The 13,128-nt window shown below is 39.2% G+C and overlaps 1 protein-coding gene and 2 long non-coding RNA genes across 5 annotated transcripts in view; 2 read left to right on the top strand and 1 right to left on the bottom strand.

Moving 5' to 3' along the window:
- Positions 1-120: 120 nt before the first annotated feature.
- On the top strand, positions 121-4,809 carry LOC128117460 (uncharacterized). The gene is made up of 2 exons (XR_008220806.1): positions 121-301; positions 4,694-4,809. It is a non-coding gene; the product is annotated as an uncharacterized LOC128117460 (long non-coding RNA).
- The window catches only part of Bivm (basic, immunoglobulin-like variable motif containing), a 24,897-nt gene continuing 15,776 nt past the window's right edge, over positions 4,008-13,128 (bottom strand). For 2 of the 3 annotated variants that reach the window (XM_052749346.1, XM_052749347.1), the window contains exons 7-10: positions 10,717-10,849; positions 8,563-8,649; positions 6,639-6,735; positions 4,008-5,697 (exon numbers count right to left, since the gene is read on the bottom strand). In XM_052749346.1, coding sequence (XP_052605306.1) covers positions 5,404-5,697; positions 6,639-6,735; positions 8,563-8,649; positions 10,717-10,849 — 611 coding nt within the window. In that variant the 3' untranslated portion in view covers positions 4,008-5,403. The remainder of the gene's footprint in view (positions 5,698-6,638; positions 6,736-8,562; positions 8,650-10,716; positions 10,850-13,128) is intronic. The other variant, XM_052749348.1, reaches the window with a different exon arrangement.
- Positions 5,714-13,128, top strand: part of LOC128117461 (uncharacterized) — an 8,277-nt gene continuing 862 nt past the window's right edge. The window contains exon 1 of the long non-coding RNA XR_008220807.1: positions 5,714-6,309. This is a non-coding gene — a long non-coding RNA (uncharacterized LOC128117461). The remainder of the gene's footprint in view (positions 6,310-13,128) is intronic.

The raw sequence follows: 13,128 nt of genomic DNA, 5'->3' as shown, positions 1-13,128 counted from the left end.
CTCCAGCTTTGCAGACTTGATGCTAAGTATTGGCTTACACTAGAAAAGAACAGAAAGATAAATGTTTCCTTGGGTTTTTGTTTGTTTGTTTGTTTGTTTTTTGTTTATTTTTGTTTTTTTTTTGGTTTTTTTTTTGGTTTTTCGAGACAGGGTTTCTCTGTGTAGCTTTGCGCCTTTCCTGGAACTCACTTGGTAGCCCAGACTGGCCTCGAACTCACAGAGATCCACCTACCTCTGCCTCCCGAGTGCTGGGATTAAAGGCGTGCACCACCACCGCCCGGCTTCCTTGTTGTTTTTAAAGGTAAGTATTTGCACGACAACATGCAGTAACTAGGTGTCAGTACAACGCAGTGCTTACCATTGAATTACCTCCAGCACCTGAAACTTCTAATTCCACAGCTTTGGCCCCAAATGACTTTGGGCAGAGTAAGGCCAGTTCTGTCATCTATAAGGACGATTTTATGAATCAGAGATCATGTGTACAAAGTGCTTAGCACTTAGAATACAGTTATTTACATTTGATGTACAGTATTGAAATTACATTCAAACTCAGTAGTAATCTTGGTATGAAAGGACAGATAGCCAGTGTCATAAACATCTGGGAGACAGGTAGGGATAGCACAAGTTCAAAACCTTCATAGGACTTGTCTTGTGCCCAGATCGCGACCCCCAGAGAGACCACCAAAGACGAGCATGCCGGAATGCAAAAGCAAGGTTTAATTCTGCATATACAAGCCTAGGCAGGGACTTTGTCCAATGCATCCAACGCAGTGGAGGCTGGAGGAAGTGCCTGCCTGTCCGCAAGCTCAGTTTTTAAAGGGAAAAATCACAAGGTTACATCATTTAGGGGTGCTAGTACGGGTACAATTCTGATTGGCTCGCTTCTAGGGGCTTTCTAGAAATCATGGCTTAATCTTACTTCTAAGGGAGTGGTTGCCTACCACCATTTCTCATTGGCTGCCCTCAGGTGGGGGCATTTCTGTGGTCAGTTACCCTAGAAACCAGGGAGAGGACATTCCATAGTCCGGCAGGCATTTCCTCGTGACTACCTTGTGACTCTGTACTTTTACACTTCCTGGTATCTGGAATCTGGACTGACTTGTTTCAGTAACTATTGGCCTATTCCTAGAAGGAGAAATCTTAGGCTTTAGTTTTTGGGTGAAAGCGTTTTGGTCTTATTTCTAAGATAGCTCATTTTGGTCTCACAGTCTAAGAAAAAAGGGATAGATAGAAGCAGATTTCTTACAAGAACTATTTGCAGCAGAAGTCTTATCAGGAATCAGATATGTTAACAAAACATATCTATGTCCAAACAGATGGTTTGTAGTATCCATATTTCCTTGGCTTGTCTCGGCTTATTTTCCACTGGACTTTTAGTATTTCCTAAATGTGTAAAGTTATGGATTTTTGCATTTTGTATAATTGTATTCTACTGAGGGCAATATAATTGCCTGTTTAGTTTTTATCACCTCCAACAGTAGATTATAAATTTGCTGAAATCAGTATCAATCTTGATAACTTTTACACCTGTTACTTGTAGCACATAGCAGAGTTCATAAATGTTGCCTAAATGACCTCTTGAGTCTCCTGTCTGATGTTCTTCAGGGCATTTTGCATCCTGTGAAAAATATTTCTATTAGAGGTCAGGCAGATGTTAGTTCAAATCTTATCTGGACCATAGGATTACCATATATTCAGGACAGAATTCATGTTGAATTCAAAATTCACATATTGAATACATAATTCCAAGTACTTCAAAATGTGCTTGTATCCAGAGTGATTTTTAGAAAGCGGTTTTCTTAAACAATGAGGCATTAGGGGCCAAACGGGTACAGGAACCAGAACTTAGAAAAACCATTCCTGTGTCTAACACAGCCATGATTAATGATAGATCACAAACATGCAGGCATGTTTGAGTCCATGGATTTGATTCCTATCTCCCTACAGACACACACACAGAGACTATCAGTAGCTTCTAATCCAGTGTGACTGCTATCCTTATAAGAGGGAGTCAGAACACAAACTCCAAGAGTGCCACAAACAAAGGCCATATGAGGACCAAAGGGGTGAACACCTACAAGTCTAAGAGACAAGAAACCAAACTTGCCAAGACCCTGTCTTAATCTACAGAACTGTGAGGAAAGAAACTTGTTTTTAAGAAATCCAGTTTCTGGTAATTTATTATGACAATTCTAGCAAATCTAGATTCTCTATAACCCTAGGGAAGTTGCTTCACCAGTGAGAGCCTCCTTTTTAACTAGCACGTGTCAGTACCACCAACTTCTTGGGGGTAGTTCTGATATTTTATATGAAACACCTAATAAGTGATGGCATTAAAATTGGGGGTATTATTATTATTATTACTATTTTATTAAGTGGAAGACTGGCAGAATAGAAATGCTAAGAGTGAAACTGGGTTAAATAATATTAATAGATCTTGGAGCAGTTGCCTGAACTCATCCCATGTCTGGAACAAAGCAATGTGGAAAACAGGAGAAGTTTATTTCTTGCATACTGATCATATGCTTTATAAAAACACTGACAGGTCACTACTTAAAACTTTAGCTTACACATTTGGAAGTTACATATCTGGAACAAAGCAACGTGGGAAACATTATAGTTGCTACACCAGCTTGATGTGATGGGATATAGCACTGTAACTGGTGTAGTAGTGGATAGAGGGATAGTTATTAGGTTTTAATTTTTGAAAGCTGGATAAGAACAAAGAGCCAGTGTGCCCAATTGAGTATTGGGCATGCTTTGAAAGCCAGAGGAATACATTTTGAATATGAAATGCTTTTGAAAGAATAGCAACCAAGGAGTGTATATTTGACATAAGAGGTATTTGCTCTTTTCAAGGTCTAATGGGCTCTAAAGTACTCAATTAAAACATTTTCAGGGCTGGAGAAATGGCTTAGAGGTTAAGAGCACCGACTGCTCTTCCAGAGGTCCTGAGTTCAATTCCCAGCACCCACATGGTGGCTCACAACCATCTGTAATGAGATCTGGCACCCTGTTCTGTATACATAATAAATAAATAAATAAAAACATTTTCAAAATAATAATTTTAACAAACACTTAATATAGCTTTCCTATCATCCAACCCACTATTCTAAATACTATACATAGTAGCATATTTGTTCTCAAAAAAACACTATCAAAGAGGACATAATCTCACAAGTGAGACAATAGCAATTTCAGAGCCAATCATTATCCTTCATTAGAAGACCTATGAAGATTCCTAAGGGTTGACTAAGAAATCAGATAGGGCAGGAATATTATTAGTTTGAAAGGAGAAGCATGAAGGAACTCTTACCTACATACCCTGAAAAAACTCTCCAAACATTACTGTGCTCTAAGTAACTTCCAAATGCGTAAGCTGAAGTTTTAAGTGGCAATGTGTCGGTGTTTTTATAAAGCATATAATCAGTGTGCAAGAAATAAACTTTTCCTGTTTTCCAGTTCTCACTTTGTTCCTAAGGTTTAGATTTTATTTTTCATTTGTATCCTTTCCTCTAGGTTCTTCAAACCCATTTCTTTGAAATACTCAACTGAACTAATTAAAAAAACAGCTTATGTTGAAAACACTTGATCCACAAAAATTGCAACCTCATTTTGTTAAAACTAATGTAAGAAATTTTCTATTCCATTATGAAGTAGAGAAATAGCAAGTATGGAGAAGTCATCACCTTCCACACTGTTTCACTTATAAAAATTGCAAGATGTGCCGGGCGGTGGTGGCGCACGCCTTTAATCCCAGCACTCGGGAGGCAGAGCCAGGCGGATCTCTGTGAGTTCGAGGCCAGCCTGGACTACCAAGTGAGTTCCAGGAAAGGCGCAAAGCTACACAGAGAAACCCTGTCTCGAAAAACCAAAAAGAAAAAAAAAAAAAATTGCAAGATGTTTCTTATAATACTAGTTACATGGAACTGACAAATTATCATATGCTTCACACAGAAACAAGGATATAGCCTAACTAAAACACAGACTCATTAACACTCACATGATTAAAAGTAGAAAACAAAACTTTATTTGATGAAAACATTTAAAAGTTCCAGTATGAAGTAACAAAACCAATAACCTACAAATCTTTCAGTCCTTTGCATTTCAAGCTAAGTAATCTCTTCAGAAATATGACCATTTTGTAATATATATCCCTTTCTGTAGGCTAGACATGTATGAGTGGGTAAATGGATATAAAATTCAAGAGAAAAAAATGAATTTTTTTGAAAAATAAAAATCTGAAATCTCCCCTTGAGGTGTATTGCAATATGGATCCAACATACTCAGCACCTTGTAGTCACCAAGTTACTGATTTGAGTCCTGGAATGAGCCTATTACATGAAAAAACAAGATCTTAGAAATCTGAGTCATACATTGGCAGCAAAAGAAAAATGACAGCAGCTAAAGAGAAGCTCAGGTATTGAATTCACACTTCTGAAATATTTAACACACTAAAAAAATCAAACTAATTGTTTGGATGTTTCACAAAAGGAAACAGCTCAGAGTTGAGAATACAGAGTGTGGTCCTCAGAGTGAGCTGGACATTGCCAGAGTGTCTTCAGTGCTGTTGTTAACACATGACTCCATTAAGAGACCAAATATCAGATCTTACTGCACATATTACATGGATATAGAAACTCTGGATTCCAAGTACTCTTTTACTATATCTCTAAAACAATGTTTGTTCTAGGCCTGAAGACATCATTCAAGACCTACGCTTCTTGTAACTATTTCACAGTCATGTGCCAGATCAAGAGTATCGCATCAATGTCATACATCACCTGTGTATGACATCGTCTGCACCTGGAGAAAAGCCAGTTTCTTGAGTATTTTCTGTTTCTTTGTTGAGGATCCTGAGACAGTTATTCAGAAAAGCTAAGAGGTGAGGTGGACACTGCTAGCACTGAAAGAACAATTAGACTGGAAAGATAATTTTAAATGACCTTTAGCGTGAGCAAAAACTAGAACTTAACAGCCCCATTTTTTAAGGGCAGACAGTGCCTTGTAAATTGGTCTTAGGAATATCTGTAATAAATAACTAGGGATCAAGTTTCAAGAAATGACTTCATGCTTTAGTAGTTCAAGTTTTGATGCTGTTAAATACATTTCTGTTTTTGTTTTGAAGCAGTTGTGATTTTTTTGGATTTTGTGAAACCCTTTGTCCAGATTGCTTATCTACTTTTAACTTTAAAAGGGCAGTAATCTGTGCTTATCTGCCTATAGATTTGAAGCCACCTGTTGTAACACTATGTAAGTTTATTTACTGGAGAACTACAGGTTATGCTTTGTACCACAAGATCTGTTCCTATTGATAGACTTAATAAAACCAGCTTCTGCCTTAATGCAGTCCTGTACATAACAGCTGTATGGGTGATACCAGTGGTTCAGTTCTTGGCATGGTCAGTCATTGCCATTGTAATCACTGTAGCTGTGGTAGCCACTGTTCCTTCTCTCATGGATGCTAGACATCTTCTTCCATGCTGAGTCCTGGTGGAAACTAGCACTAAAAGACCTTCCCAGACGTCCATGCTGCTTCTTGGAGATATTGTCTTCACTCTCAGATTTGGCAATTCCCTGGGCATGTGTGGGAGGCTGCGATTCTTGTCTAATGGTTCCAAATGGAAAGCTCCAAAAGCCAAATCTTTGCCAACTGAGTCTCTGGAATGCTATGATGCAATGCAAATTTCCTCCAACCTGAGGACAAAAAAAGATGAAGACAATAAAGAGAAAATATGTATAAGTCTGTGGGATCCTTATTGACTCCCTTAGAGTAAGGCTGTTATTCTTTCACATGTCTGAAAACATTTCTATTCTGCACTCGTAAGAGCATACTAACATACTCACTTTTCCTTACAGCTGCCTTTACAATATAACAAACCCCTTAGGGACCAGAGCACTCCTCTCCACAACCTAGACTCAGCATAGTCATGGCCTCATACACCTAACTCACACACTAAGATTCATGCCTTATTCTTTTCTCTATGTGTGGTCTTTCTCCTTTCCTTCCCTCCTCTCCTCTCCTAAAAACTCATCCTGTTCCCTCCCCTACCTATGTGTGTATGTACACAAAGATTTTTGAGACATAATATCTATAGCTCAGGCTGGCGTGGAAATCATTATCCTCCTATCTAAGAACTGAGATTACATGCATATGCCACCACACCCAGCTGCATTTATTCTTTTATCAACAGGTTTATAGCAAAAGGATGCCTACTTCTTTCTGCAGTCATGTTTGTACACATGGCTCTGCCTTGTGACAATAATTTATCCAAGTTGGGTTAAGACTATCAAACTCAACCAAGGCAGGTAAGTCTCAAGCTAGACCTGAAAATAAGTCATAAGTTGAAAGTCTGCTAGAAGTGTATATTCAAATAAAGCATTGTGAGCACAGCATAGCCTACATAAGAATGATTGATAGATATTCTGAGCCACTTGGCTCCTACCATTACTACAGAACTAGGTGTCATTTCCCCATGACTGTCCTCCTGGGCCTGTGTCCTTAAAATAAGTCTTACTTTTCAAACTAATTCACATAGTTTGAACTTGGTTTCTATTATTTACCACTTTAAGAGTATTAATAAAATACTGCATTTTGGTCATTTGGGAAGTGGCTTCCAATGTAGTGGTGTTCTTACCTTTTTTGTTTTCCGGAACTGCAGCCCTCTCTCTAGATGTCGGATATCTAAGAATTCTGGATTTTGAGTGTTTAGATCAGTGACAATATCTGCCCATCTATAGTAAGAAAAGGAACAGTTTTCTTTAGGCCCAAAGTACCATTGGAATAAAGCTTTTTCCAAGAGCAAGTTACCATAATATACCACAGCAGTAATTGGTGATTATTCTCTTAGGTCAGCATTGTTCCACCACTAGCCTTTAAAAGCTTCTTTTTTTGTGTGCCAGTTGTGGTTATCCAATTCCTGTCAATGTTCTCAGTTTATAATTGGTTTCTATTCTTATATGTCAACATACCAGATAATACCTTGTAGGCTAAAGCAGTGGCATGCCACACTTTCTTTTATAATAAAGTCAATTTATTTTCTTATGGTAGGACATGGGATGGGATATGTTGTATAAGCTGGCCTTGAACCCTTTGATTCACACGATCCTTTTGCCTCATTTACCAATGTGCCACTATGTGTCTAGCTAAATTTCTGAAAGAATTAAAAAATAACATGTCTCTACTAAAATACAAAATGGTTGTAGAGAAAAATCAAAGAAAGTCATACAAATAATGAGTGAATTTGTTAAAGACGTGAAAATCAAGGACTAAATAGGAAAATCAGGGTTTTTTTAATATGACCATCAATAACTTAAAAAATGAAAATTTTAAATCAATTTACAATAGGAAGGACAACTTAAAGGACATGTGTGAGTTTATATTGAAAAATCAAAACCACTGCTAAAGGAAATTAAAGTTCTGATTATGTAGTGATACAGTCCTTGATGTTAGTTTGTAAGATTCCATGCCATTATGATGTCAAATCTCCCTAAATTAAACCATGAATTCTAGAGATTCTGTCAGTCTGTGTGTAGAGGGCATCGTAGGAAGAAAAAAGAGAGAGGGAAGGGGAGGGGCAAGGTGGGCAGGCACATGGCATATACATGCCCTAGTGGATGTATGGAGTTTGGAAAATGACTATCAGTAGTTGGTTCTCTCCTTCCACCCTGTGGATTCCAGGGATCAAACTCAGATCATCAGGTCTGCATGCAAGCACCTATACCCACCAGTCCTAAAGATTTTATTTTATCAAATATGCATCAGGATTTTTACCAGAAATGATCCAATTCTAATTTTTTTTTTTTTTTTTTGGTTTTTCGAGACAGAGTTTCTCTGTGTAGCTTTGCGCCTTTTCCTGGAACTCACTTGGTAGCCCAGGCTGGCCTCGAACTCACAGAGATCCGCCTGCCTCTGCCTCCCGAGTGCTGGGATTAAAGGCGTGCGCCACCACCGCCCGGCCTAATTTTTTTTTTTTTTTGTTTTGGTTTTTCAAGACAGGGTTTCTCTGTGTAGCCTTGTGCCTTTCCTGGAACTCACTCTGTAGCCCAGGCTGGCCTCGAACTCGTGGAGATCTGCCTGGCTCTGCCTCCCGAGTGCTGGGATTAAAGGCGTGCGCCACCACCACCCCCTGGCCCAATTCTAAATTTTTTAGAGAAAAATTTTTAATGTTGTTGTTCAAGACAGAGTTTCTCTGTGTAGCTCTGGCTATCCTAGAACTCGCTCTGTAGACCAGGTTGGCTTTGCTTCTGCTAGGATTAAAGGAATGCACTATCATGGCCAGTTAGAAAAAAATTCTTAATATGTTACTTAAATGCAAAAGCAAGACAAAAAAAGGATAGAATTTCATTTGCATAAAATTCCCAAACAAGAAAAGTACATCTGTGGTGATGGGAAGCAGAACTGGCTGGCTGTGGAGCTAAAGAGAAATAAAGCATAGCAGAAATTTTTGTGGCAGGGTTGCACTGTGACTGGCTAATGACCACACAGGTGTGCACATGTATCTACATACACAATTTCGATCTGTGTTTTCAGTGAAGGAAAAAAAAGCTACTAAAACATACCTTTTACAGTGAATGGCAGGATGTTTTCTACTTGACTCTCCAATTAAAATCCAATATTCTACTTCCTGTGGTGAGAGAGGACCCCTGCTAAACAGAAAATACATTCACAGTCAGCTTGATAAACAGCATTCGCTCCCCAAAGTATGCTGATCCAATTATGTATTGGTAAAAAACAAACAAACAAAAACCCCAAAACATTAAAACTCAAAAATGGCTTTTGTTATTTTAGAATGAATACCAGCATTTTGGTTTGGGCCATTCAAGAAATCCTTGAATTAGATTTAAGCCTTAGTTACTTCCATATTCAAAATCAAGGGTTAAAAGTGTTTTAGCATATTACCCCCTTGGCCCAGAAAGGAAGAACATCCTAAGCTACTCTCTTTAGCTACTCCTTTTTTAAGGATGCATCTAAGTTTGTAGCAGCATCCTAAAAATATAGTCCTAAAGTGATCATGGCCTGGAGGTAGAAGCTGATGATTTTGAACAATGTTCCAGTCCCACCCCTGGAAATTCTAATTCAGGTTTGAAAAGGAGCCTGGAAATTTGCATAATTTTTAAGACAAAAGTTAATGTGGTTCATAGGCACAAGCATTGACTTATGAAGAACTCCAGCTATTTTTTTTTTCAAGACAGAATTTCTCTGTGTAGTTTTGGTGCCTGTCCTGGATCTCCCTCTGTAGACCAGGCTGGCCTCCAACTCACAGAGATCTGCCTGGCTCTGCCTCCCCAGTGCTGGGATTAAAGGCGTGTGCCACCACCACTCCACAGAACTCCAGTTATTAACAGAACAAATCAGTAAAAGTCAAAGCCTATTTTACATTTGGCAAGTGCCTGAAGGAAGGTAAAGGCATAGGCTGGAATCATGAAAGAAGTGCAACAGCCAAGCTGCTCACTTGGCTCAGGTTCCCTGATTCACCACATCCAAGGACCTTTGAGTGGGACATTAGGGACCCATGGCCTCTAGAACAAAAACCCCTCCTATCCTAAAGACCAAGCCATGTTCTCTAGTCAGACTCTGGCCCCTCACTGAAGAGGTAACGTCCAAGGTTCACCTCATCTCTTCCTCCTCCTCAATCAGCAAGCCCACAAAGCCAAGTGTGAATCAGTGCGGCGAGACAGTCATACATGGCTTCCATTTTCACCTGTTCTTACCCATAACCTCTGCTTTCTGGTCGGTCCCTCATGAAGGAACTTGCTAAGAAGAAAGAGTAACATTCAAACTCAGCACCCTTGTTTAGACTATATCTCCTTCAAAGAGACAAGTTTGTGTGTGTGTGTGTGTGAAAACATGTTGTTCATGAAACAGAAACCAGATTAAGAAAAGGGAGAGGCAAATATAACCATGAAGTTTAGATATGAAACTGGTCCTAAGCTTCCTTGTGATAAAAGAGACAAACCCTGAAGGTGCTTTTTAATGTACTCAGTTGTGCACTCTTCGCATATGGCATGTAGGACAATGACGAGGATACTGGGGATTGTTGTTTTTAACAAAATCTCAATTATTCGATTTTTTTTCAATAAAGACTGGGGAGCCAGATGCTGGGGTCAAAGCCTGCCAGCTCAGAGAGGCAGAGAAAGCACTCAGCTGACCTTCCTCCTGATGCATTGTTCCAGAAGTCTCTCCTCTCTCCTCTCCAACAAATCTCCAACTCAATGTCCCTTCCTTCTACTTCCTGTGTGCCAGTCCATCCTCCTGAGTCCTTACTCTCTATGGTTTACATCCTGTCAACTGGTTACTTGTTCCGCCTCTTCACCTATGAAATGTTGTTTTTATTTAATCAGAAAGCTCTTGGATTAAAAGTGTGTGCTAGGGCTGAGCCACACCACAACTAGAAACAGATTTTTCTGGTAAATAACACAACCTTGGGATTCACAGTGTGATTGAATATCCTGTAACAGGGGAAAGCATATGAATGCCCCTGCACCTCTGTATATAGTCATAAAAGTGGTACTTCAGATGGCTTTCTCTTATAGTATCTGAGCAACAGCTTCTAAGTGCGTTCAGTCCTGTAAAACATATGTACACTCGGTGTGAACAAAACATACTACCAAATTCCCAGTTTCTAAGAGACTCAAATCTTTTTTATTCCTGAAAACACCTTGTACAACACATTTTCCTAGTTAAGTGCCCTTATTAAGTATAGAAATGCTTACCTGAATGCCTTACTAGCTTTAACAGGGGTTGCTTCAAAGCCAATTGGACAAAAATAATGATTTTGGCAATGATAGATATAAGCCAGTGATTCATCTTTCAATCCTCGGGTCAACTTTGACAAGGCCCCTGGAGCTACAAAGACAAAACCAGGCAAACTGAGGGCCATAAAGCAATATCTGTATTTTACACAGAGGACTAGTTAATACACAGTTTTGAACACACTGACATTCTGAGTTTCAGTAAGGGGATGAGAAACTACCAATGTGGGTAAAAATATAAATGAATTTACTTTTAGTTTTAGATAAACTCAGTAGCAAAACAAATGAAACATGTCCTTGCTTACCAGAACTTTCTAAGAATACACCAAGTTGTCTAAGAAATTCAATGAGTGAGTAAAACCCACAATCATGGTCTCAACTTTTCTGGTGATGGACATCTGCCACTACAAGCTTCTGAATCAGCATGCCTACACAAAGCACATCTGTCTATAAACGCTACACATATAAACTAAGTCTACAAAAGATTTACAAAAGAAACTTGAAATTAGATTAAATTATAGACATCCTAATGTCTAGATGTAGTATATATCCCAACTTAAAACTTACTAATACATATAAATAAATACAAACTCGAAGTAAAAACAAGCTACAATAATGGTGTGCAAGCACACATACACACACACACACACACACACACACACACACACACACAAAATACATATACACACCTGCCACACAGTAACACTCATACCTGCCACACAAAAACACACATTATCATTGTGTTGGCTAGTTTCATGTCAATTTGACACAGCTATAGTCATCCAAGTGGAGGGAACTTTGATTTAGGAAATGCCTCCATAAATTTTGGCTGTAGGCAAGCAGGTAGAGTATATTTTTTTAAATTAGTGATTGATGTGGGAGGGGTCAGCCTATTGTGGGTAGTGCTATGTTTGGGCTGGTAGTTCTGGGTTCTATTAAAAGGTAGTCTGAACATTAGGAGCAGGCCAGTAAGCAGCATTCTTCCATGGCCTATACATCAGCATCTACCTCCAGGTTCCTGCCCTTTTTGAGTTCCTGCCTTGGCTTCCCTCAATGGACTGTGATTCAGACACACCAGCCAAATACTCCCCAAGTTGCTCTGGTCATGGTTTTCATCAGAGCAATAGACACCCTCACTAAGACAATTGTCTTTCTACATACATCACACAGATCAAAGGCATCAGCTTTGCAGTCAGGCTAAAGTTTCAAGACAACTCTTTCTCCTGATCTGTTGCCCATCACTGTAATAGTTGTCTAGTGATTTCAAAAGTATTAGTATAAGAAACAAATTTTTATCAGCACTCAGTACTCAAAGCCATTAACTGGGGTTTCATTAACTTGCATTCCTGGAAGAAATTAAATTATTCATTAACAAATAGCTCATTAAAACTAGAAACTCTAAAAAGAGCAAGCTGAAAGCCTGCATAGTATGCTCACAGTGATGGACTTTCTGGGCACTGAATAGCTGCTGACCACCAAGAACTGCCAGTCAGTATCTGCAGGAGCTCCCTGCCTGCCTCACATGGGCCAGGGCAGGGGTGGGGTGGGGGTGGGGGGTTCTGCCTATGTACATGCTAACATTTCTGGCTTCTATTCTGAAGTTCCATCAAGGCATGCCACATAGACTTTCGCTTCCTGGCAGATCAGCACAGACAGGGAGTCCTCTCTACTAAAATTCCTACTTCACAAAGACTAATAATAATTAGTCATTCTATAGGTTTGAGTTGTATTCGATCACACTTTAAAAACTGACCCATGGGTAGTTTAGATGAAGAATTTTAAAAAATAAATTCAGTGAAGTCTTTCATTTTGTTTCCATAAACAAACATGATTGTACATAGCTTCCAGATAGTGAATTAAGATAAAATGTATAACTTTACTCTTCATATACTCAAGCATTGTAAAAGATGTCTATTATTGCCATTGCTTTAGAAAAACTGAAATGTTTTTAAATTGTAAAAATGTACAATGAGAAGCTTTCTCGGATAACTGAAACTATTGTTTTACAATGAGACTTGAACTTGAAGCCTTTGGACATGACAGGCAAGCTCTCTACCGCTGAGTAGTGTAGGCTCTGATAATTTGCTGTATTTCTTGAGACAGAGTCTCACTCTGTGTCCCAAGTACTAACCAGGCCAGACAGTGCTTAACTTCTAAGATGAGACAAGAGCAGGCTCATCCAGGGAGGTATGGTCATAGTCAGGGTCTTGCTTTGTAATTCAGGTTAGCCTGAAACACGAAGCCCCAGGCTGGCCTTGTATGCAGAGTAATCCTGTTGCCTCAGAACCTCCTGAGTACTGGGACAACAGACATTGAGCCAATATGCCTGAAAGCCCAGACATATTCAATAAAAGAGCAGTGGTGGCATGTGCC

The sequence above is a fragment of the Peromyscus californicus genome, unplaced genomic scaffold (genome assembly GCF_007827085.1).
Source record: "Peromyscus californicus insignis strain IS unplaced genomic scaffold, ASM782708v3 Scaffold_21__1_contigs__length_65335640, whole genome shotgun sequence".
Classification (NCBI taxonomy): domain Eukaryota; kingdom Metazoa; phylum Chordata; class Mammalia; order Rodentia; family Cricetidae; genus Peromyscus; species Peromyscus californicus.
This window is presented reverse-complemented; position numbering and strand designations above follow the sequence as displayed.